Consider the following 25,920-nt stretch of genomic DNA (forward strand, 5'->3'; position numbering starts at 1 on the left):
CACAGGAACTGCCACTGATTGGAGGAGGCTTAGGAGAAATAACAACTAAATGGAATGCAGGATCTTGGAGAAGATCCTGGAACAAAAAAGGGATATTAATGGTAAAACTGGTGATATTCAGTTAGGCCAATAATTTAGTCAATTGTATTGCAACAATGTTAATTTGTCATTTTGATAACTGTACTATGATAAGGTAAGATGTAAACATTTACAAGGAGTTTATATGGGAAGTATATATGGGAATTCCCTGTATTATTTTTGCAATTTTTCTTGAGTCTTAATTTGGTCCAAATAAAAAGACTAAAAAGTAAGCCATTAAAAATGTAATGTGTAATCCAGCATTTCCCAATCTTACTTAACTACATAATTTTACTTTTAGGAAAATTATTAACTTCCATCCAAAAGCATTATTAACTGTTCCTTGGAACACAAATTTGGCAATTATATGAACTAACAGAACCACTATTTATATACCACACACAAAAATTAATCACACTGCATTTGGCTTACTGTGTTTCTACAGTGGCTGAAGATTTTCCAAAACTATTAAGCAATCTCTGGTGAAATACTTATTTGAGAAAGCCTAAATTTCACTTACATTTAAACGTACACAATTATAATGCTTGTGATAGAAAGTTGAGCAAGGCCATCTCTCCATAATTTACAAACACTTTGTATGTGATTAGAGGTAGGATAAAATTTTGCAAGCTAAGGAAATAACTAAAAATGAAGGTGGTCTTGTATTTTTAAAGAGATCAATTACCCCGAAAACAGTAGACAAAATAGCATTTACTTTTCATTTTACAAAAAGCATTGCAGCAATACCCAAATCTGCAGTTTCCAGATCCCATTGATGAAAATAACACACTTGCCCAGTAACTTAATGAAGGGCTTCTTATGAAATAACCACCCCTGAGGAACATATTTATAAAATTACAACTTTTAAAAATTGATTTTACTAAAACATAAAAGCAATTTTGCTCCCCCCTTACTTCTCCTATTTATGGAATGTAGCATTGGAATTCTTATATCTTTTCATTCATTCAAAATACTTAAAGTATATATATTTATCATACACCAATTGATTTCTATTTGAAGCCTCCTTTTTTGTGGCCATGTAAATCAAAAGAAAATTATTGTGATATATTGTAATAATGTATTATTAAATCTGAATCTGCCAGCAACTGTTATCTGCTTACATTTATATAATTTGGCTATTTTCTCTGATATCCATCTTTTTTTATCTTGATGTCTTCTGCTATATTTTCAAGGTTTTACTGCATTCAATAATTGTTTAATTAAATCATTTTTATAATGAATTCCTTCCAAATAAACTTTGAAAAGGTCACCAAAACTTGTATCATTTAAGAAGACAAACACTTTAATACCGCTTATAACTCTGTTTGGCTTTTTTCTATAAAACCTTCCATGACTGAATAATATATTGCTTGAGAGTAAAATGCATGACATTGTACATATTTGAGTCATCTTTTTCAAAATATACTTAATCCTGATCTCTGTAATACTTAAGACAGTTATTCAAAAGATTGGCCATGGTGATTGGCCATACTTTCACTGTCTTTTGCTTAGAAGCGTTCTGATACATATTTGTTCATTCATGCCATTCTTTGTTCCAAAAAAAAAATCCAAATAAAGTTATGAAAAAATTCTAATTTAAATATAAAGTAAGAGGGATCCCTGGGTGGCGCAGCGGTTTGGCGCCTGCCTTTGGCCCAGGGCGCGATTCTGGAGATCCGGGATCGAATCCCACATCGGGCTCCCGGTGCATGGAGCCTGCTTCTCCCTCTGCCTGTGTCTCTGCCTCTCTCTCTCTCTCACTGTGTTCCTATCATAAATAAATAAAAATTAAAAAAAAATAAATAAATAAATAAATATAAAGTAAGAGTGGGAGGCAGTCGGTTAAGCATCTGCCTTGGGCTCAGGTCATGATCCCAGCATCTTGGGATTAAGCCCGACATTGGGCTCCCTGCTCAGCAGAGTCTGCTTCTTCCTCTCCCTCTGCTGCTCCCCTGCTTTTGTGGTCTCTCTCTCTCTCTCTGTCAAGTAAATAAATAAAAATCTTTAAATAAATAACATATGTATGCAATGGCCTGAGTCTTTTTCTTCTCCATCACAAATACATATATGGTCCTGGATGTCCTGCTTTGTCTTTAAAGCATTTCTCTCTCTACCCTCAAATTGTCTCTGACACCAAATTTAAAAAATGATTTTGATGCATCTAAAATCTGACTCATTTGACACATTAATAGAGCCAATGAGAGAACTAAAGAGTACCTACCGACTATGGTCAGGCATGGCCGTACATAATCCTCAAAATAATCCTGTGATATGACTTCATCCTGTTTCATAGTATCAAGTGTCTGTATGCTGATGACAGCCAAATTTCTATCATCAGTGTAGCTAAGCTCCAGATGACACAATTTTGGGAGTTTAACAAATATATTAAACTTATCATGTCCAAAATAAAAATCCTGATCTTTCATGGTCTTCTTGATTGTGACAAATCACAATTATATTCTTCTGGTTGCTCAGTCCAAAAATGTCCAAAAAGGTTGCTCAGTCATGCTAGACTATTCTCCTTCTGTTCCTCCCACATCTAATCAACAATTCCTGACAACAAGACCTCCAAAATACATCTAGAATCTGAGCACTTCTAATCACTTCCATACTTGTGCCCTTGCCCAAGACAAGGTTTTACTTCTCTGGCTTAGATTAGTCCCATAAACTCTTAATTGCTTTTGTTCAACTAAGAAGTCAATGTGGTTTTTTCTCTTATTATTCAAATTCTTTTTTTAAAATATTTTATTTATTTATTTGACAGAGAGAGAGAGAGAGCACAAGCAGGGCGAGTAATAGGCAGAAGGAAAGGGAGAAACAGGCTCTCCACTGAGCAGGGAGCCTGATGTGGGGCTCAATCCCAGGACTCTGGAAATCATGACCTGAGTTGAAGGCAGATGCATAACCAACTGAGCCATCCAGGCACCCCTCTTATTATTCAAATTATATCCCTTTTCTGCTCAGAATCTCTCAATGATTTTTCATTTTAGAGTGACAGGCACCGCCCTTATAATGGCCTAGAAAACCATTGTTTCCCTATCAGATCTCAGCTTTTACTACCTTTCTCATCCCTTCATTTTAGCTGCAATGGCCTACTTGCTGTTTCTCAAATCATCAGATAAACTTCTGTCTTTGAATCTTTGTCTTTTCTTCAGCATGAAAAGCTCGTATTTCAGAATGTCTCATGGCTCACTACCTGAACTTGATCTGGTCATTGATCACTACCTGAACTTGATCAGGTCATTGATCAAATATCAACTCTTTGATGAGGTCTTCCATCACATATTACTTAAGTTGGACACACTGTTAGATCCTTGAAATCCCTGTTGTTCTTCTCTGCTTTTTTTCCATTGTGGTATCGCCTTCCAAGATGCTATATATTTTTACTTATTTATTTTTTATCTGTCTCCCCAGTTGGAATAAAAGCTTCATGACAGCTGGAATTTTTCTGTTGGTTTCCTTGTTGAAACCACAACACCTGGAATGAATGGTTCTGTCATAGTGCAGGCATTCAGTAAATAATTGTCAAATAAATGAATAAAGTAATGGATGAGAATATTATCTCAAATTTTCCATATAAAATGATTGAGAATAAAATGGAGTATGTATTTTCTCAGTGTTAGTTAACTTTGCCAGTTAGTCAGTCACCCATTTCAAGCTGCCAGAAACTGGTGATCTTTCATCTCTGTCACAGTTCCCTAAATTTATGAGCCCCATTTACAGCATAAACACTACCAAACAGAGGGAATATAAGTTGTGATTAAGACATGTAGTTCCCAGAAAGTCCAATTTTAGCTGCTGCTTTAATGAGAGAAGTTTCTGAATCATGTACTTTATAATAATATGCTTCATTTTGGTTCACATACTACATTAAAATTCAGGTAAAGGGCCAACTATCAAAAGGCCATAATAATTGACAACTATACTACAGATATACTTAATAATATTTTTAATAGTATTAAGTTTGCATCACCAGATTTGAGCTCTCTAATAAGAAGCAACTATCTTTGTATTTCACATATAAAACTTAAGCTTTCACAATTATTTGCATGATTCAATATACCCCCACATAAGATCCTTTGATTTATCTTTTATTCTTATATCACCTAATTATTTTAAAAGAGTAAACATATAATTTTAAATAAATATGTGTATATATGTGTATGTACATAAAGTATGCATATAAATTTTCTAATTTAAAATTATTTACATTGCTAACTTAACTAGAATCAAGCTCATATTCTAATATGCAAAATCTAACTATATCTTAAGACATTAAAAGGCAATTGTTGGGCTTCATGGAAAGCTTTAAATAGTCTCAGTTGGCAATACTTTGGCCCTTTGTCATTCCCCCTTCTTCCAATCTAGAAGGAGATTAGCCTAATAGCAAAGCAGACATTCTGTGATTATAAGGACAGATCTTGAGGATGAAGTTCAGCCAAAATGTACATCAGGATTAAGTATGGACAAAAATGTTAGAATTTTTTTTAAAATTGTAAAGAATTAGGTGTACTGTTGAGTCAAATGCTCTAGATGTTATTCCCCAGACTTTTAATTTATAAAACAAATACCACTCCTACTTTTCATCATACTATGTTATACGGAGCAGAATATATTTTTAACCAGTGAAATATTCTTATTATGAATAAATAAAATTACTGTAAATTACCCCTTTCCTTACCTATTCCTAATGAATAAATAATTCTTCTCCTTACCAAGTAGGGATATTCCAGACAGTCTCTGGATCACATCACCTACCTCCTGATTATACTTTGAATCTCTGTCTCCTCACTGGAACTACCCTATGAATTATATTTTAAAAGCAAACAGAAAACAAACAGCTAAATACACAAAAAATGCACATGCAAACATAATTAGAAAAAAACTTGCCTTGACATTTCTGTGCAATACAGCTTTCATTATTTTTCTTTCTCATCTTCATGGACAAACTTAATGAAATAGCAGCCTTCAACCAGGCTTCACTTTCTTATCCTCTCTTTATCTATTCATCCTTTCTCAAAATGAAAAAGTCTCCACTGTTCAAAATTGTTTTCTCAGAAGTTCTCAGAGACCAGTAACCTACTAAATCTGTTTGTTCAGCATCCATCCATCTTAAACCATCTATATTTTTAACTATCCAGTGTTCTTTAGAAATCCTTATTACTTTTTATTCTATTACACTATACTGTATTTGCTTTCCTTTTTTTCCATCTGTAACCTCAAAGTAATAACTTCCAAAGAAAAAGTTTTAAGTTATCATTTCTCCAAATCCCCACTATTTCTACTTTCACCTCTACTGGACTTCAGTAGCACTGTACCACCTCAGGAACCAAGAGAAGCAGTAATTCCCTCCATCAGTTATATCTGATTAGAAAGCAAATATATACACATCAAACTCCCTTTTTCTTCTGCCAAACTCCACATTTTATAGTTCTCTACTGTCTAGAGTCACTGTGGGAGATTTTCTTTTTTCTCCTTTCTATATTCGTATCTAACCAGTAGCCAAGTTCTGTAAATTCTAACTTTGCAGTATATTTCCTATCAATTCTCTCTTTCCCATTGATTATCACTGAGACCAAATATACAACCTCTTTGATGGAACGAATGAAATAATTATTTTCACAAAAGTGAATCAAAGGAAAAGAAAAAATTTATATTTGATAAGGATGAAATGTCATCAAGATGATCAGTTTAAATGTCTATCAACTGGCCTAGATAATTCATGATGATTTAAAATCATCATGGTTATGTTCAACAGTCTATAGCAATTTTTGTCCAAAGAACAATCTCCTGTTCATTTTTCTAAAGTAACTGACAAATAAATAAAAATGTTAATTTATTTAACAATAAGAAACACCACTGCCAAGAGCACTGAATACTCAAATGTAAATGAATTAAGAGAAGGGGAAAATTGTAGTGCCAAAATACAGAGTAAACTCTCAAGGAATAAAAAGGGAACACTTTTTTGAAGTGATCTACAACTTACTTTACAACATACAAATCAACTAGAACTGGAATGAATATGTTAACATATAGGAAAAGAAAATGTAAGATCTCAAGAGAGCTAATCAGCCTTGGAGGCTCTATAAGTCAAGGTATTGTCTAAGTTGCTTAGAGATTCCAAACTACCAGACAGCATTTGTTAAAATTAATATTCTCCTTATATAAAAGTCCAAGGGTAGGCAATTCATCCTTAATATGTGTTTTCTATCTTTGTCTTCATTTCCACTGGCTAGCAGAGAACTAAGATAAGGATGAAGCTGGTAAGTCTATTTCCAGAGCCAAATTAGGAACTCCATTATCACTGTGAACTCTGTCACAGTGAGTATTGTGAACACTAAAGCAGCTCTATTACTAAAGAAAAGATTTTTTTTATCTCTAACTCTTGACTCTTTTCATTTGTTTTAGAACTCATATTTATTATTTTCTTTCAATACCCATAATCTGTATAACACTTTATTTAAAAACCATGAGACTCTTAACTATGGGAAACAAACTGAGGGTTGCTGGAAGGGGGTGGAGGGATAGGGTAATTGAGTGATGGGCATTAAGGAGGGTACCTGATAATGATGAGCACTAGATGTTATATGCAACTGATAATTATTGAACTCACTAAAAAATAAAATAAAATAAAATAGATTTATTTTTAAATTACACTATTTCAGGTTATATATTATATTTATTTTTGTGCTTGTTGGATCCTAAAATCTCTATTTTTTTCACTTTTTATCAACTAATACAGTACATAATGGCTCATGAATATCAACTATTTTTAGTTAAAATCACCATTTATCATAAAATGAAGTTTTAATAATATTATTCTCCCCTTTTTTAATGGAGAAATTTGAGCATTATTGTATGCTTTGTTTTCAATTGGGGGTTTGATAATCCTGGAATAAAACATTTCTTAGAGTATTCAACATTTTTCCCATTATACTATTTAATTCAGTTCCCAAGTTTGTTCTCTTATTAAATATCAAAAATTTAAGCTCTCTAATTTATGCTGATGCTTAGGGGCAAAATTTCAAACATGTTCTGTTAATAAGTGAATCCTGACTATAGCTGCAATTAATGCGTAATACAGAAGACTTGATACTAATACTTAGTCAAACAATATACTTAATAAAATACTTAGATGTGTAAAATTGAGTGACCTGTTCAGATGGTTATTTAGGTTCCAGTGATGGTGTATATCTGATTCAGGTTCTTGAATTTAGAAGATACAAAAATTCTTATAATTCAATAATCAAAGACAACCCAATTAAAAAATGGGCAAAGGTAAAAAAAAATGGGCAAAGGTTCTAAATAGGTCTTTCTTCAAAGAAAATATAGAAATGTCCAAAAAACATATGAAATAATGTTCAACGTTATTAGCCATCAATGGAACAAAATCCAAAACCACAATGAGACACTATTTTGCATCCACAAAGATGGTTATAATAAAAAACATAGACAATAACAAGTGTTACTGAGGTTGTGAAAAAAAATTGGAACCCTGCTACATCACTGATGAGAATACAAAATGTTAGTCTTCTTGGAAAACAGTCTGGCAGTTCCTAAAAAAGGCTAAAAAAAGTTACCATATGACTCAGCAATATCCCCCACAGAAATGAAGGCATATTTCCACATAAAACTCTTTACATGCATATTAAAAGCATTCTTATTCACAATGCTAGAAACAACCCAAACATGTATCAGCTGAGGAATAAGAAAATAAATATTCATACAATGAAATATTAGTCAGTTGTAAAAAGGAATTATAATATGCATGAACCTTAAAAACATGATGCCAAGTGAAAGAAGCCAGTCCAAAACTAAACCAAACCAAAGCAAAAAGGAAAGCACCTATTGGATGATTCCATTTATATGCAATATGCAATGTCCAGAATAGGCAAATCTGCAGTGACAGGGTAGATTAGCAATTGTGTAGGCCTGAAAGGGCTGGGGGAAAATGTAGTCATACTAAAAGGTGGAGCATTTCTTTATGTAGTGATGAATACGGAGTGATGAAAAGATTCAGGAATGAGTGGTAATGTTTGGTTAAGTCTGTGAATATGCCAAGAAACATTAAATTGTACACTATAGATGGGTGATTTGCATTGTATGTGAATTATGGCTCAATAAAATTGCTATGAAGAAAGTTAATCTGGTGGACTGTAACATTATTGTGATACTTAATTGTGAAGTAATTTTGATAGTCAATCTTATTTATGGAAAATCCTTAAATATGTAGTAACAATATCTTCAACAACATTACTTTCTTTTTTAATAAGGCAAAATTCATTAAAGTATATTGGGAAAAGTTCTATTTTAAGGATCACTGAAATGCTTTTTCAACTTACATCAAGTGAAATTTGTTCACTAGGGCAATATTGTATGCCAATAAATAATATTTACTAGGACTTGAGCAGTGCAATTTAACCAGTCTATAATTAATGATGTATATTAGTGTTGATGAGCCTCATTTTATAATTTCTACAACAATAAAATGAAACTAGATAATTCTAAAGTTGTATGGCTATGACAAAGATGGCATGGCAAAATAATGAATCCTATGGTAAGTTTTATGAATGTTCCATTAATTGGTGTTAAAATCACTTTCAGTATTTAATTTCATCAAAATGTTTCAAAGAAAAACAATTTATTCCCATAATCCTGTTACATCTTTTCCATTGAACAAATTAAAGGTTTGTGAATGCATAAAATAGAAATATTTTCATTCAGAACTTTAAGAAAATTGCTCCTTGGAAAATCTTACTTCTCAGTAGAGTAGAGACATAATTAGAAGAGATTAAATCTACCTGAAAATACTGAAGAGTACTTGCTACTTTCCAATTAACAACTTACTCCATCTAGTATTAAAACTCAAAAAACTTAACAATTTAAAAATTTTAAAAATAAATCCACAAAACTATCCATTTTTTTATTTGACTTGGTATTTCATTTAAATAACTACCAATTAGCTTACCAGATTTAAATAATCATCTCCACAAGTACCACAGTAAAATTTACTTAGAAAGTCAACATTTTACCTAAATACCAAATAAGGAATAGGAAAAAGTATAAAATGCAATATAGCATTTGTCTCTTCAAATAAGAGTGGGGACTGCGTTCACAGATTTTATTTTCTTTGATCATCCACGTCAAATACAAGCTTCCTCATAGAACAAAATGGTATGATGATATAACACTCCCTCATCTACCTTGAAATGCTTATTTAAAAAGTGATTTCTTTTATACTACATTTGCTATTTTTGTCAAGTACTTTGTTGTTCTATAATAACTGTAAAATTTTAATTTTCAGGTCCATCATGTATATAAAGCTTTGAAATAAAAACTTACCTTGGGAATAGAAAAAAATGACTTTAAGATCTCATACTAATGACTGTCTCATCCTGATTTTTAAAATTTTATTTGCTAAGTATTTTGAAAATAGAAACAGGGATCCCTGGGTGGCTCAGAGGTTTAGCACCTGCCTTTGGCCCAGAGCCTGATGCTGGAGACCCAAGATCGAGTCCCACGTCGGGCTCCCTGCATGGAGCCTGCTTCTCCCTCTCTTGTGTTTGTGTTTCTGCCTCTCTCTGGGTCTCTCATGAATAAATAAATTTTTAAAAAATCTTAAAGAAAAGAAACGAAAATAGAAACAGTACTCTAATCCTAGACCTAACAAATGATATAGACACTTATAATTTTGGATGAAACAAATTATGTCAAGATGACTTAGAAAAGACAACAAATCACTGTCAATTCTTTACATTTTGGAACCCATCCCCCCACACACATCCTTTAACAGGTCTGTATTTGTCTATCTATCTCTCCATCTATCTGTCAGATGAAGATAACTCACACAAATACAAGTATAGGTACATATCTAGCTATATAGCTTGGCTTACTGTGCTTCTAAATCATATAACTGCATTTATTTTTTTATAATTTAAAATGCATTATCTTAAAGAAAAAATATACTTACTGCCCTCTAGAGGTATGAACCAGTAGTGTGATAAGTGTAGATGTTGCTGGACATATACAGTTTAAAGCTAACATGGCGTATTTAAACTCTTCTTCACAAACAACATGATCTGTTTGAAATAAAATAGGTAAATTAGGATAATTTACCTTGGGATGGTAGTACTTTAATATGAGAAATAAAACAGCAAATAAAATTACAGAAGTTTCAAATAAACACATTTATCTTAGAGATGTTTTTACATGTGCAATTTTCCCCAGGAAAAATGTTTGTTTCATGAGAGGGTCCTATATTTTGAGTTAAGTGACCAAGAGGAAAGGAGACTGTAGCCCAGTTATGTCTTTAATGAGATAGGCAGACTTTGGCAAAATGTTTAATTTTCCTATATCTCATCTATACAAGGAGGTGAGAGGTAGATAGGTAGGAGGTGCAATCTGGAAAATAAATCAGAGACTGTATAAAGTCTCCTTTAACACTGATAATTCTATGTTATGAAATGTAGTCGTATTGATTTAAAGCATTACTGATTTATCAAATTCATAGTCACACAGCACATAGAATTATTAAAAGACATGGTAGACCATATTTACATAACACTCAGATTTTGTACAATCAAAACAACTATGATATCAGGCAATAAAAATTAATGCTAAAATGCATTTAAATTTACACTGTACTTTGACCTCAAGACCTACAGTCATAAACGCAAAAGATGATATGATTCAATTGGGAAAGATAATGTCGATTGAAGTCAGTGACATAGAAACAATAGAATGTGCTAAAGATAGCAGTGCATGAGAGGTTGCAGGCCACATTAAAGGGGGTGATGGTACTCAGCCCACGTCCATTACTTTCATACAGAGATGAGGGTGCAGATGCCAGATATCCAATTTTCCACAGAGTTCATATTTTAGAGAAGTGATTAAGATATGGTTTACTTTGGAAAACACTTTCCCCCTTCTCTCCCCAAGTAAACAATTATAGCTGGTATTAAAAAATTAAGACAATGTGTAAAGTTCTAGGAAAGTAATTATTTCCAGAGAATAATTTTAGCTACATTAAGAAACAGAAGGTTGAATTTGTAGGTGAGTCAGATGTCTACAGAATGAACACATGGGGCACCTGGTTGGCACAGTCAGTTAAGTGACCTACTCGTGGTTTCAGCTCAGGTCATATTAGACTTGTGAGACCAAGTCCTGCATTGGGCTCCACACTCAGCACAGAGTCTCTTGAGATTCTCTGTCCCTCTCCCTCTTCCCCTACCTTTCTGCTCTCTTTTTCTCTCTCTCAAATAAGTAAATATATATTTTTAAAAATGAGCACATACCCAGCATCATTTACAAAGAAACGAAAGATTACTGGAGAAATGGTGCAGCAAATGCTCAGGAGAGATAAATAATAAACTTACTAATGGTTTTATGAGTTAGCATATGAAAAAGCCCATTGTTTTTTCTTTTTCTTTCATTTCCTTATTTGTTAATTTTTTATTTTACATTTTGTAGAAGAAATTGCTACAGTTACATCTCAGGATTTACTAAAAAAAAAAAAAAAAAAAAATCAAGGACCTGATAATAAAGTCTTTGTCTCTCTCTTTTTTCTTTATCTCTCTTTTATCTTTATTGTTTTTGCAGTGTCTATTAGCCCATCAACACTAATGGAGGCAACATTACACATAAATACATATTATGTTTTACACAGTTTTTTTATACAGCTGACTTTGAAGGCACAGGTATGAACTTGTATGGATCCACTTATTCAGATTTTTTTCAGTAAATGAAATATGTACTATAAAATATATCTTCTCTTAACTTATTTTTTTAAGAAAAATAACATTTTCTTTCCTCTAGCTTACTGTATTAAAGAATATTGGATCAGATTGGGTGAAAATCATTTCCTTAGATAAAAGATTTGATATGTCATGGGATTCCTCATTAGATTAAAAAAAATCTGTATTATTTTCATAAAAAAGAAATCAAGTTAGTCAATATGGATGACTGACAGAGCAAAAAGAATATGATAGAATATTCAACTAGATAATAATCTTCATTTGCATAAATTACAAATTTGTACAAAATTTAAACCTACTTTGTAAAATAGAATTGAATATATCTTTTTTTTTTTTTTAAACACAGAGGACAACCTCTTTGTTTTTTTTGTTTTTTTTTTTTTTTAATTTTATTTATTTATGATAGGCACACAGTGAGAGAGAGAGAAGCAGAGACACAGGCAGAGGGAGAAGCAGGCTCCATGCACCGGGAGCCCGACGTGGGATTCGATCCCGGGTCTCCAGGATCGCGCCCTGGGCCAAAGGCAGGCGCTAAACCGCTGCGCCACCCAGGGATCCCATGAATATATCTTTAGACCTCTCCACTTAAGATCAAATCCATGCCCCTTCTGGGACATTTTAAAAAAACTAATCACTATCCCCTAACCTGAATTGAAAAATATTTTTCCTGCTACTTTGCCCTTCATTTCCCAATGTCATATGAAAGCCAAGGTTTACTGATCATACCACTAAAATCTCTATCTCTCCCACTTTCCTCACCTCCTGGAAGCCTAGCTATAGGCTTCCAATCCTTATCCATAATTGTTAAGGACCAGATATCAGCTTTTACTTTAAAAAAAAATTCTTTGTAAACCCTTTGTAATGTAAACCCTATGTAATACATCTAAGGAGCAACCTTTGCTTTAAAATACTACTATTTCTGCAGCTATGTGAGAATATTTATACTAAGTGGAAAAAATAAATTTCAGCGTGGGGATTGCAACCAAATAATTTCAGGTCAAGTCAGATTTTACTAACAACAGAAATTTCTTTCTCTCTTTCTTTCTTTCTTTCTTTCTTTCTTTCTTTTCTTCCTTTCTTCCTTTCTTCTTTCCTTTCTTTCCTGCTTCCCCTTTTTTTCAGAATTTTCTAGATTTTGGTATTACAACTAAGGGATTGTAAAGCTTTATTCAAACTATAATTACCTTTCAACTAGACAAATACAGCAGCTTCTTAATTGCTCTTCATGTCATCCAACTCTTCAGCATTCCAAACCTCTTACCTTTCTAAAACCGTGCTGTCCAATTAGAGTTGCCACTGTCACATATGGCCATTTAAATTTAAATAAATTAAAATAAAATACAAATAAAAGTTCAGTTCCTCCATCTTACTTGCCATATATTAATAGCAATCAAGTGCTCAATAATATTTGTGGTAACTGCCCACAATATCAGACAATGAAAATATGGAACATTTCCCTTAACACCAATAACTGGACAGTGCTGTTTGATTAGCCAAATAGATTAATGACCTTCCACAAATCCTAAAGCTTACAAGATATATTTCAAATTCCTTAAAATGTCATTCATAGACTGGTAGAATTTGAGTAACCTTACTAACATAATACACCACCTTCTCATGACTTTTCTCAGCCACGTTGCTGCTAAAATTGCTCATCTATAACAGAAAAGGAGGTAGAACATATGCGTACACATGCAAGTTGGCAGGTAGATGTACAGGTGGAAATTCATGAAAATTTTGTTTTTATTCCTATGGCACTATTTTCTTTGTGCAGTCAGTGGAAATGATGATTAGGAAAGAGGTTGGAAGTAAAAGGAGAAAATATGGCATGGTTGTTTAAGAGAATGAAATAGTAAATAGAGCAAAGAAACACAAAATGATGTGTGGCAGCTCACCAACCCCAAGAAATCAAGGATTGTGAATTTAAAGGGGGAAGAGTCTGCAGGTTGTCTTTTGCTTATTTTGTTTCTTCAGGCCATATTCAAATGCATGGAAGTAAACACCATTTCTGCCAAGGAGACAGAGAAAATTCACCACCAGTGACTTTTGACAAGTAACTCTAACTAATGGACAGAAGGTCAGTGAACAGAGGAGGAATTAAAGTAATGAATTATAAAATATATGGAAGTCAAACAGGTTAAGAAGAAAAGACAAGATATGCAGGTGTAAATAATAGTAAATATCTGGTAGAATCAATTAATTATAAGCCCAAGTGTAGTCAAAGGATAGTTGGAGTTCTGTACTAGAAGATGTAAACTGACCATGGTCAGAAATAAGGTCATCAGGAACAGAGATTATGGAGGAGTCACATTAACAAGTAATGACATCATTTGCAGAATGTCCCTCTGGAAGTGGGTGCTGATATAGGAGAGTGAACAAGAACATTCAAAATAGGGAAATTACAGGTACACAAGTCTAGGGCATTGAGAGAATCATTTTCATGGCTATCAATGTCATTAACACAGTAATGTAATGTAATGACCCCACAGTATTGGAAAGAGTGAGTGAACTGGAAGACCAAGTGCTTTTCAGCTCAAATTTTTTTAAAGATTTTATTTATTTATTCATAGAGACACGGAAAGAGAGAGGGAGAGAGAGGCAGAGACACAGGTAGAGGGAGAAGCAGGCTCCATGCAGAGAGCCTGACGCGGGACTCGATCCAGGGTCTCCAGGATCACGCCCTGGGCTGCAGGCAGCACTAAACCACTGCGCCACCGGGGCTGCCCCAGCTCCATTTTTTAATCAGCTACTTGTATTTCCTTTTGGGGATATTTCCAAGCCCCAAACTGCCAATTTTTATCAAATAATTTCCTAATTAAAAACATTAGTAAAATTATATAAAATTTAAGTATATTAAAATGCATAATTGAGAATTGTATCTGTAACAGAAATTGCTATTTTTCCTTATTATCCATTTTCCCCTCCGTACACAGAAACCACATGTCTATGTGGTTCCATATCTATGGAAGCATGTCTAGAGACATGTTTGTAAAGGACAAGAATACTAATGTGTGTTGGCAGCACTCTGCTGATTTTAATCAGGTATGCATAGAGAGATGATCTGAGGTAAGAAGTGATCACTTTGCAAGCAGAGAGAGAAAGAAATAAAGCTCTCTTAAGCAGGGTATTATTTACTGAAATCCGGAAAGCTAAATCAAGTGTCCAAGAAAGAATCTGGACAGTTGCAGAATCAAAAAGTGAACTATATAGCAATAGCAGGAGATGATACTCTTTCAGGGTTTTTTTTAAAAAGATTTTATTTATTTATGTATTTATTCATGAGAGACACACAGAGAGAGAGAGAGGCAGAGACACAGGCAGAGGGAGAGGCAGGCTCCACGCAGGGAGCCTAAGGCAAACGTTCAACCACCGAGCCACCCAGGTGTCCCTCTTTCAGAGTCTTTGCCTTCCATTAAGACTTCTCCCAGACCAATAAAACCAGACCTGTAGCAAGAATCAGATTAAAGTACTGCCTTCCCATTCAAACTTATTTTTTTTTGATGATGCCAAGGTAGCTGCCACTACAATCAAGGAGATATGAACAAGGCAACAAAGTAGTAGTAGTAAATTAAGTAGGTTTAAGAAAGTTCTTAGAGAAGAACTTTGAGCACAATTACTGACACATGGAAAGGAATAAAAGGAATCTGCTCCAATTTGAAATTTTCCTGGGGCCAAAGAGAATAGTGAACAAAGAGACATGCTTATGAATAGACAAAGGAGTAACTCTCTAATAGTAGAATGTCTAATAAGGAATTTATTACACAGTCTTTGCCATGCTGACAGGATTTCATCATTGCTAGGGACCAAAGACTGCTGTGTGTCTCCAGTTCTTCTGTTTTCCAAACACCAATATTTTATTACAATTATCTTGTTTCGCTATTTTATATTATATGCAATGGGGGTGGAGGCAGTTAATTAATTTATTGGTGTGTGTGTTGCCAGACCCTTAGGAGCCACATCTAGAACTGACTTTGCAGTATCCAGATGTCCTGGATTTTAAGTTGGGTGCAATAACTGATATAGCTGTGGAATATTTTTCATGATAATGGATGAGTCTCTCAATATATAAGGAAAATATTGTACATAAATACTTAGGTAGATAAGGATTTGAATTGTGGCTGAAACTACTATCACCCATATTCATTCTCTCCTTCTTCCTTATTTCCTCCCACGCATCCTTAAATTTTAGCTAGGTGCATGGCTGACCAGGTAGAAACTACATTTTCCAGCTTCCTTGTAGTTAAATATGGTCACATGACTAGGTTTGTCCAGTTTCTGTATTATCTTTTCTGTGGGCAAAATCACTTTCCCTGAACTCTTTCCTTCTTGTTGGTGAGACCACATAATGGCAAAAGCTCCGTTTTGATTATGCTGACAGATAACTCCTTAGCAATGATAAAATTGGTTCATTTTTTTCTTTATTGTTTCTAATTTCTCTCCCTGGTTGAAGAAAGCAATAATTTCAAAATTATGTGCATCTCATATCTTCTCATCCTTTTAAAATTTCTGTGTATTTGTATTGATTTAGATCCTTCTTGTTTGTGGCTTGTTGAAGCATAAGCACATGAGATCAAGTGGTGTCACCACTGCACATGTCAAGCCATGGGCAAATATTGATCCCTCTGAGCCTCATTTGCCTTATTTTTAAAATGTGAATAATAATAGTATATGCCTCATAGGATTTTCTGGGAAGAAAAGTTCTCAATGAGCATGAAATGCTGATTAGAATTCTAAACAAGTATTTTATATCCTCACAATAATGCATATTAAGAACAAACTTAAATAAACTATCTTGAAATAATGCCAATAATATATTTTAAAAATTTAAGTAAAAAACAACATAACACAAATTTATTGTTAAGAAATTAAAGCATGATCCTAGTTTTGTAAAAATACTACTTCTGCAGGTACTCTTACATACTCATATGTCTGTATGAATAAGCAAGTGTAAATAATAACCACAAAAAACTGTAAGAGCAAGAATCAAACTATTAACAGTAACAACTTCAAGGAGTATGCAAGTTTCCAAAACTTATGACTTTTGAAATAGTAGGATTATCTGAGATTCTTGGTTTTTTTATTGTTATGTTTATTATTTTTAATTTAAAGGCTTTTAAAATCAGCCATTATAACTAAAGATAAAAGTTTGTAGATATATATGAATCAAACCTATTTTCAAGTCCCTTTTACTTTATAGAAAATAAAATTGTTAATTACATTTTAACAAGTCAGAATCTTTTTTTAAAGTCTGCCTCAGTATTTTCCAAGCTCTTGTATGATTTAAAATACTAGAAGCTTCTTCCATGCAGTTGCTAGGTAACAGGTCTTTGGAAAGCAGTAACAACAGTGAAAAGTGCACTAAGCCAACACAGGGTTGTGATTTACAGAAATCAAATATCCTTTGGAAAAGTGCTTTTAAACAGAAATATAAAACAGGATAATTTTTAAAAACTGAGTGTTATTTGTTTTTATTTTGTGTGGAAAAGTTTATTACACAGACTGAACAAATTGTGTTATAAAATCTCTCACATATCCTTTGCTTATCAGACTGTTTATAAGCATGAGTGGGTCGATTGCTATGAAAATTGCTTATTTTTCCTTAGAGGAAAATGGATAATCTCTAACAATTGAGCTTTATTTTGACCCTGTTGCTTTAATCAATAAAATAACCAACTGGCGAATGTGTGTGTGTGTGTGTGTGTGTGTGTGTGGTGTGTGTGTGATGTGTCTGTGCACATGCACCCATGCATGAGCACACAGCAGAGATTTTTGCCAATTCCAGGATAGCTGAGCCATTCAACTGCTAAATGTCTAAGAATAGGTTTAAGTAAACCTTTAAAAGTCATTCAGTTTCACGGGATTTAAATAAAAGAATACTTAATATATAAAATCTAGCTCCATTTGAGATTGGCAATATCCTATAAAAGTTACTGCACCTCAATAATACAGAGTATAAAAAGCTTGCTTGATTTTCTAATTCCTTGAATCCTTGCATTATTTTAATGTTACAATTTTTAAATGTATCATATTAATTAAATGCTCAAAAGAAGAATCAAGTTCCCTGTATTCTAGAGCAAAACATTTTAATTTTATTAACCTCTCTTTCTTTGAAACATGTCAGAAAAACAGCAGTTTTAATATTTTTTGAGAAATTATTGTCCTCATAACTCTGATTTCTTTAGGTTTTAACCAAAATTATTCTTTCCTCACTAGCTCATCAATTTGATATCAATGGAGTTAAGAATACAGTTACTGAACCATCTTAACAGTAATAATAGCAAACAATATTTAAGCTTTTATCCTAAGTGATACATATGTATATGTGTTTTTATACATGTGTGTATATATATATATTATAAAACTTCACAAAAGCTCTATGATGTATATTGTATTAAACTGTTTTCAAGGGCACCTGGGTGACTCAGTGGTTGAGCATCTGCCTTCCGCTCAGGTCATGATCCCAGAATCTTGGGATCAAGTCCTGCATCAGGCTCCCAGCAGGGAGCCTGCTACTCCCGCTGCCTGTGTCTCTGCCTCTCTCTCTCTCTGTGTCTCTCATGAATAAATAACCCACTTTCAAATAAGGAACCAGATGTACAGAGGTAAAATAACTTGCCTAAACCCATTAATTTAAATTCAAACTACTGATAAAGAAGTCTAGAAAAATTTTACAACTTTAACATTGGTTAACCAAAGCATTAAAATAAGTGATATATTCTAGTGGTTTCCCCTCTCCTGAACCCACTTTAAGGATTATTGCTTGCTACCAGATGGACAAATGACTCAAAAAGCCACTAAATTAAACTGATGACTGAAAAAATACAACCACTACATCCCCCAAACACCCATTATTTAATGAGGCAGTTTGGAAGGAATGAAGTCAAACTTGACCTTGAAATCAATTTCATTATTTCACAATCACACACACAAAAATTGCAGCAGGACTAAAATGATTTAAGACAGTGATTCAAAGGGATTTGGAAAGATCTCTAGATTCATTAGAAGCAAATATACTGTTATACTGTGATAAATGTTACCAAACAAATGAATGCAGGTTCTATAAGGGGATACAGAGACACCTTTCCTGCCCTGGAGCAAATCAAAAAAAGCATCCCCAAGGGAATGATGTTTAAGCTAAGGTTTTAAGGATAATTAAGAATAAATTATTTGAATGGTGAAGAAAGTAAACAGAGGTAAAGAGGTAGGAGAATATTTAAATTTTTATTGAAGTTAACAATAACAAAAAGAGGTCTAAGGATTAAAGAGAGAATATATTACAAGGTTGCTGACAAGAGTATGCGGCAATGAGATTTGGCATAGAGATGAGAAGGAAATTGTATTACAATACTAGGAAAGCGGGAAGTGATAAGTGGAAATGAAGCAACATTTGGAAAATATGGCAGCCAAAAATTTGAGTAAATTATTTCTTTTTTTAAAAAAAGATTTTATTTATTCATGAGAGACAACAGAGAGTGGCAGAGACAGAGGCAGAGGGAGAAGCAGGCTCCCCACGGGAAGCCTGATGTGGGACTCGATCCCAGGACCCCAGATCATGACCTCAGCCAAAGGCGGATGCTCAATCATGAGCCACCCAGGCATCCCAGTAAATTTTCATGTATTGGCTTAAGGGAATTAGAAAAGATAAAGTTTGAAATTGTAACTGCACGAGCAGGAGAGTATTTTGATAAGAAAAAATCCACCCTGTTAAGGGCCTATGAGCTGCCCAAATGAGTTAATTGTGACATGGATCTGACCCACTAAGTGATTTTCTTTTTCCAGCAGTGCTCAGCCAAGGAGCAGAAAAAGAGAATCCATCCATGTAGGATGTTGCTTGTGTGTATGTTTCTTTTCAATCTGGAGCCATAAAAAAACAAAAACAAAGGAAATTAGTATAATAATATGAGTTTGGTTGAAATGACAGCCCATAGAGTTCAGGCTATTTAAAGAAGGCAAAAGAAAAGAAAGAAAGGTTAAAGCCCAGCTAGAATCCACACCGATGATGCTTTAGCGCATTTTAAATTTATTTTCAGCTATTTGTGACGATTTCTTAATTTCCAACCCATTGCAGACAAATATGCATTATATTATGCATGACTGGTATAGAACTCGTGTCATGCATGACTCACCTATGAGTCTTACCTTTGATATGAGTCTACTTGCTTTCCAAAGAGACAACACACTTATGCGCTTGATGTCTCAGTGATGTTAAATTGCTATCAAAGTTGCTAAATGCTTACTCTCAATCACTGTACTTATCTTGTAGCCTAGCAAAAGTCTGCAGACTGAAACTGATCTTTGAACAACACTCAAAATAGCACTGAATTAAAAGCCTTCATGAGGCAAAAGGAGCATGTTTAGGTGGGTTGAATAAGCAAAACAGAAACAAGGAAGATTGAGTTTGGATACCGTGAGGTTTGTAGAGTATAAATAAGACTGGAAATATGTGGGATGATGTCAAAGTCCAGGTATATAATCCGTTACGTATTTCTTTCATTCCAAAACTCTGAGGGAATTCTTGTCAATTAAAGTGGAAAGTGGATCTTCTGAATCAAAAATTCTATGAAGGTTAAAATATAGTATCTTAGCACTTGTAAAAAATGCATGATAAAGTAGGAAAATGTTGTAAATGTTGTCCTGTGCTTGACTTAAAAGATCATTAGTTTTGGAGTCACAAGATATAAGTCCAAATCCCATGTCCTTTAGCATATAGTCTTTAGATAACTATGCTTAGTATCATATTAGACAAATACGTATAGTTATATCTCTTATAAAAACATAAACTTCAGATTGAAGTAACACAGTGTAGCAATGCAGTAAACAATAAAGTCTCATACCTAGTAAATATTTTTATTTTATAAAATAAAGAATAAGTGGATATATGAGCTTATATGAGTGCATACTTTTCCCTCACCAATAAGGGAAGACACTACAATTTACCTGATCCTCCCAGGCAAATGACAACCCATAGCCATATTTACAGTTATCAAGTGTAATCTGTGATAGCTGCTTTTGTAATGGCACAAAATAGATAGATAGATGATAGATAGATGAAGATGATAGATGGTTGCTAATGTCAACTAGATGTTCATCTAACAATCTGAACAAAGTAAAAGTAAAGTACAAAAGAAGACTGAAATTTCAGTTTTACCAGAGACACATGTAACTTAAAAGGAATTCCTTAAAGGGAGTTAGATTTAATGGGTAATTGAGCCAAATGTTATATCTAACTGAGTCCTTGCCTACTTGGGTGTTCTTCCTCAATACCATCAACTTTCCACCAAACAGACCCAAACAGATATAAACATAATATTTATATCAACAAATTCTAAGAAATCAAGTAAGTTGGACATTTCCATAATTCACTATTCACACACTCTTTTTTACTTTAATGGCATAATTCTAGAGATTGTTACAAATTCTACCTTAAAGAAAGTAACTTTTGGAAAAGTAAACAGATTTGAAGTATTAAAAGATGAATCCATGGACAATCTAGAGGCAAAAAGCACAAAAGTACAAAAAAAGAGAGAAAACTTGTTAGTTTTTTTTTAAATTAAATCAACAAAATTATCTTAAAAAAAAAAAAACTTGTTAGTTAAAAGCACCATAAATGCAATCCAAATACAACTTGCAAACTGAAAAAAAAGCAATTTTTAAAATGTCAAAACGTTCATAATTTTAGAATATGAAAAAAACTATAATTCACTTAAAGAAAAATAGTCATTTCTGTGGAAAATAAGAGCACAGGGATGTATTTTATATATGAATGAACACATAAATAAACAATGGATAAATGAAAATATGCAAATCTGTTAGTAATCAAAAAACTGAAAATTAAAATGAATGTAGTGACAATACTACATATCTCTTAACAGCACACATTTTGGAGACAAAGAATATGAATTAAAACACTGGTTCCACCACTTAGTATGGCATCATCAACATTTTCATTAATAACTTTGTGTCTTCGTTTCCTCATCTGTTGACCCTTGAAAAACACAGAGGTTACGGGCACCAACTGGTTTGCATAGATGGCAAAACCACATATAACATTTGACTGCCTTGAAACTTACCTACCAATAGTCTCCCATTAACTGGAAGCCTTGCCAATACGCATAAACAGTGGATTAACACATATATTGTAGTTTATAGTATTATATACTATATCCTTACAACAAAGTAAGCTAGAGAAAAGAAGGTGTTATTTAAAAAATTATAAGGAAAATACAAGTATAGTACTATACTGTATTTATTGGGAAAAATGTTCATATATGTGGACTTATGCAGCTCAAACACATGTTCAAAAGTCAACTATACTAATAAAATCTACCTACACTAGCAAGCCTCCTGGAGCACTAGTGGTTCTCATATCCTGGTATTCACAGAATAGGCTAAGCTGTGTAACCAATAGGAAATTGTAGAAGTAACAGGGTGGGACAGCCAGGGCTGTCACAAAAGGTACCATGGCTCCTGCCTTGCTCTCTTTTAAGTCAATGTTTTCTGGAAGAAGCCAGTGCCACATAAGGACATTCAAGTAGTCCCAAGGAAAAGTCCAGGAGGTAAGGAACTGAGGTCTTCTGCAACAGGCAGCACTACCTTGCCAACCACGTGAGTAAAGAGTGAACCACACTGGAAGCAGATCTTCCAGCCCAAGTTAAGTCTACAGGTAACTGTCCCAACTGACATCTTCACTGCAATGTCATAAATATCCTGATCATTACTTCTCTCAAATTCCTGACCCAAGGAAAATGTAAGATAATGTTTACCATTCATACCACAAAGCTTTGGGTTGATACACAAGAATAGGTAACTAATATATGACTTGATAAGGTTTTGATGAAAGTTAACTGAGCTAATCTACAAAAAGTGCTTTAGAACAGTAGTCCAGGGCACCTGAGTGGTTCAGTCAGTTAAGTGTCTGACTCTTGATTTGGGCTCAAGTCATGATCTCAGGGGCATAAGATCAGATGAGGAACCTGCTTAAGATTCTTTCCTCTAAAAAAAACCAAAACAAAAAAAAACAAAAAAACTTAGTTCTTGCTCCTAATAAGCACTATATAGTAAATGTTGATAGCCAATATTAGCAGAACTATAATAATATAGTTCTTAATATTCTTTTTCATTTACCCAAGAGGCAAGAGTTAAAGGAATATCACCCACTCTTGCAAATGTAAGTTATACATTTCTGAGGAGCAAATTGGCATTGTGTATTAAAAATCATATAAATACACATACTATTTAACCTAAAAATTACACTAGATAATCATCTTAAGCTTATCACACAAGTTCAAGAAAACCTCTTTTAAGATATTGAGTATTTACTTATTTATTTTTTTAAGTCCTAACAAAACCGAGTCATAGTAAGCTGAAAAACAAAGAATATTGAATACACAATCCAAGGAGAAACTGATTTCATCAAAGTACTAATCTACAATTTCAACATATTACAAATTTCTCTTCATTAATTTCAAACACATAAAACTTCTAAAAATTGTTGGAAATAACTTATTAATTCACCTTGATGATTTTTAAAAATAGCTAGCACTTTTTAAATTTCCCCTATTTTTCATTCTTCATTGGAAGCCCAGTTAACAATCTCAAGGAGGTAGCTACTGACTGATCATCGGATTTAGTCTCTGTGAATATAGGGATACAGAGTAGCTTAAATGAGAACTTGGCACCAATGAAAGTTATTGCTATATTAAGGTATTAAATGGCATTTGTCATGGGTTATAAAATATAACAATAGGCTAATTGCACAGGTTCATAAATGCATGTACATTATCTTTTACCAACATAATAATGATATTTCAGTTCACATAAACAAATTATTATTGTCTATACAAACAAAACCCCTAGTCATAATTAAGTGAATAACATGTTCCCTGCTTAGATATAACCATTCCCGAATGTTTTTATGGCATTAATTACACTTAATAATTTGGAACTTGTGGGAAAAAATGTAAAAATGTAAAATTTGTAAATTTTAAAACAACCTTTATGAGCAAAATCACCTTCTAGCTAGTATTATATTTCTATATAAAATGAAATAAAATTCATTATACATGAATTATATTATAAAGTTGTTACCCTACTTTAAGGAATTCCACATCTTACTTTTCCATTTATATTGCCCTTCATTTTAATGTAATTTCTTATAAGGACTTAGGTTGGATAATACATATACACACCACATATATTATCTTATGCATCTATTCTCACATGGCTAGACATTTTGCTTCTTTCTACATTTATTCTTATAGTAAATAAAACTCAATAAATGTCCTTTGACTTAAATGTTGTGTGCAGCTTATATTATTTCCTCATGAAAACTTCATGTATTTGTGTAAATAGATGTTAGTGATCTCTATCCTCTTCAGATTTCCATATATGCACCCTTTCACTACTCTAAACGATACACTCAAACCCATGCTCCCCATCAAGCAATTCCCAACATTCTAAGTGGCATTCTAAGAACACACATTTTAATATGAAAGGCTGCTGGGGAATAAAACAAAATGACGCAGAAAAATTTACAGGGATGTGTGTTTAGATTTCTGATGCTCTTATTCTGTGCCACTCGTCTCCAGAATTTTTTCTTACTACAATATGATGAAACATTACTTTCATATTTGAAAGCTATTTGTGAGATAATAGAATAGATATATGTTGGTCTAAGTCCCCAGTTCCTGGAACAGAGCTCCTGAAACCCTTGTATTTCCTGGAAGATAAGAGCCCTAGGAGTTTCTTTTGTTCTAATATTGGTCTTTGACCCAATCCCTAACACAGGCCTCCTAAAAACCCTTGTAAATTCTGAAATGGGAAGAACACCAGGAGCATCTTTTGTCCTAATGAGGTAACTGTGGATAGATTCCTAGGTGACTCCTGGATGAGGGCTGGTCACCAGGAAGACCCAAACGTGATTAGAAGAGATTGAAATTTTCAGCTCTACTGCCCATCCTCCAGAGAGGGGGCAGGGACTAGAAATGGAGTTAATAATTGCTCATGCCCATGAGAGGAAGCATCACAAAATCTCAATAGTAGGGGGGTTAGGAAAGCTTCAGGGTGACAAATATATCCACACATTGAAATTATATATCTCTTCATATGGATGTTTTCTGTATCCTTTTTCATGTCCTTTACTAAATTGGTAAATATAAGTGTTTCCTTGAGTTCTTTGAGCCACTCTAGCAAATTAAGGAGGGGGTTGCTGGGACCTGTAACATAGAGCTGGTTGATCAGAACCACAGGTGACAAACTTGACATGCAATTGGCTTCTGAAGGGGGGTGGGGGAAGGACAGTCACTGAGTCCTCACCTATGGGATCTAATGCTATCTCTGAGTAGACGGTGTCAGACTTGAGTTGAATTGTAGAGCATTCAGCTGGCATTACAAAGAATTGCTTGGTGTGGGGAAAAACCTCCCATATTTGGTGACCAGAGAGAAGTGATGTGTCCTAGATAACTAGTTGAAGGATACTAACAAGGGTGAAACACCGTAAAAAGGAACTGGGTTTTCCCTACATAGGTGAAAAAACTAGATTTTCCCCCCTTTTCACTATTTCATATATTGTTGCATATTTTTATTTTACTAAGTTAAAGTGTGACTTTTGAACATTCTTACTGGATAGTTCAAGTTTTTAAATCTTATCCTATAGTATACTTTTAATACTAAGATACTATGAGTCGAGCACTGTGCTTGTCACTGAAGATACCAAGCATTTAAGAAACTCATATTCTAGGGGAGCATGGCTGGCTCAGTCAGTGGAGCATTCAATTCTTTCTTTTTTTTTTTTTAGCATTCAATTCTTGATCCTGGGATTGCAAATTCAAGTCCTATGTTGGGTGTAGAGATTACTCAAAAACAAAATCTTGAAAAAAGAAATGCCCAGGTGGCTCAGCGGTTAAGCATCAGCATTCAGCTCAGGGAGTGATCCTGGAATCCAGGGATCAAGTCCCACTTCATGCTCCCTGCAAGGAGCCTGCTTCTCCCTCTGTGTCTCTGCTTCTCTGTGTGTGTGTGTGTCTCTCGTGAATAAATGAATAAATAAAATCTTTTTTAAAACTCTTTTTTAAAAAGTTTCTATTCTAGA

At 33.7% G+C, this 25,920-nt stretch overlaps 1 protein-coding gene across 14 annotated transcripts in view; it reads right to left on the reverse strand.

Moving 5' to 3' along the window:
* The window catches only part of KCNT2 (potassium sodium-activated channel subfamily T member 2), a 409,501-nt gene that overhangs the window by 131,307 nt on the left and 252,274 nt on the right, over positions 1-25,920 (reverse strand). For all 14 annotated transcript variants that reach the window (XR_005990686.1, XR_005990687.1, XM_041774257.1 and 11 more), the window contains one exon: positions 10,049-10,157. Coding sequence is in view for 12 of the 14 variants with exons in the window: in XM_041774257.1 (XP_041630191.1) it covers positions 10,049-10,157 (109 nt within the window). In the remaining 2 variants the exon portion in view is untranslated. The remainder of the gene's footprint in view (positions 1-10,048; positions 10,158-25,920) is intronic.

Source organism: Vulpes lagopus, chromosome 11, assembly GCF_018345385.1.
Source record: "Vulpes lagopus strain Blue_001 chromosome 11, ASM1834538v1, whole genome shotgun sequence".
NCBI classification, from domain to species: domain Eukaryota; kingdom Metazoa; phylum Chordata; class Mammalia; order Carnivora; family Canidae; genus Vulpes; species Vulpes lagopus.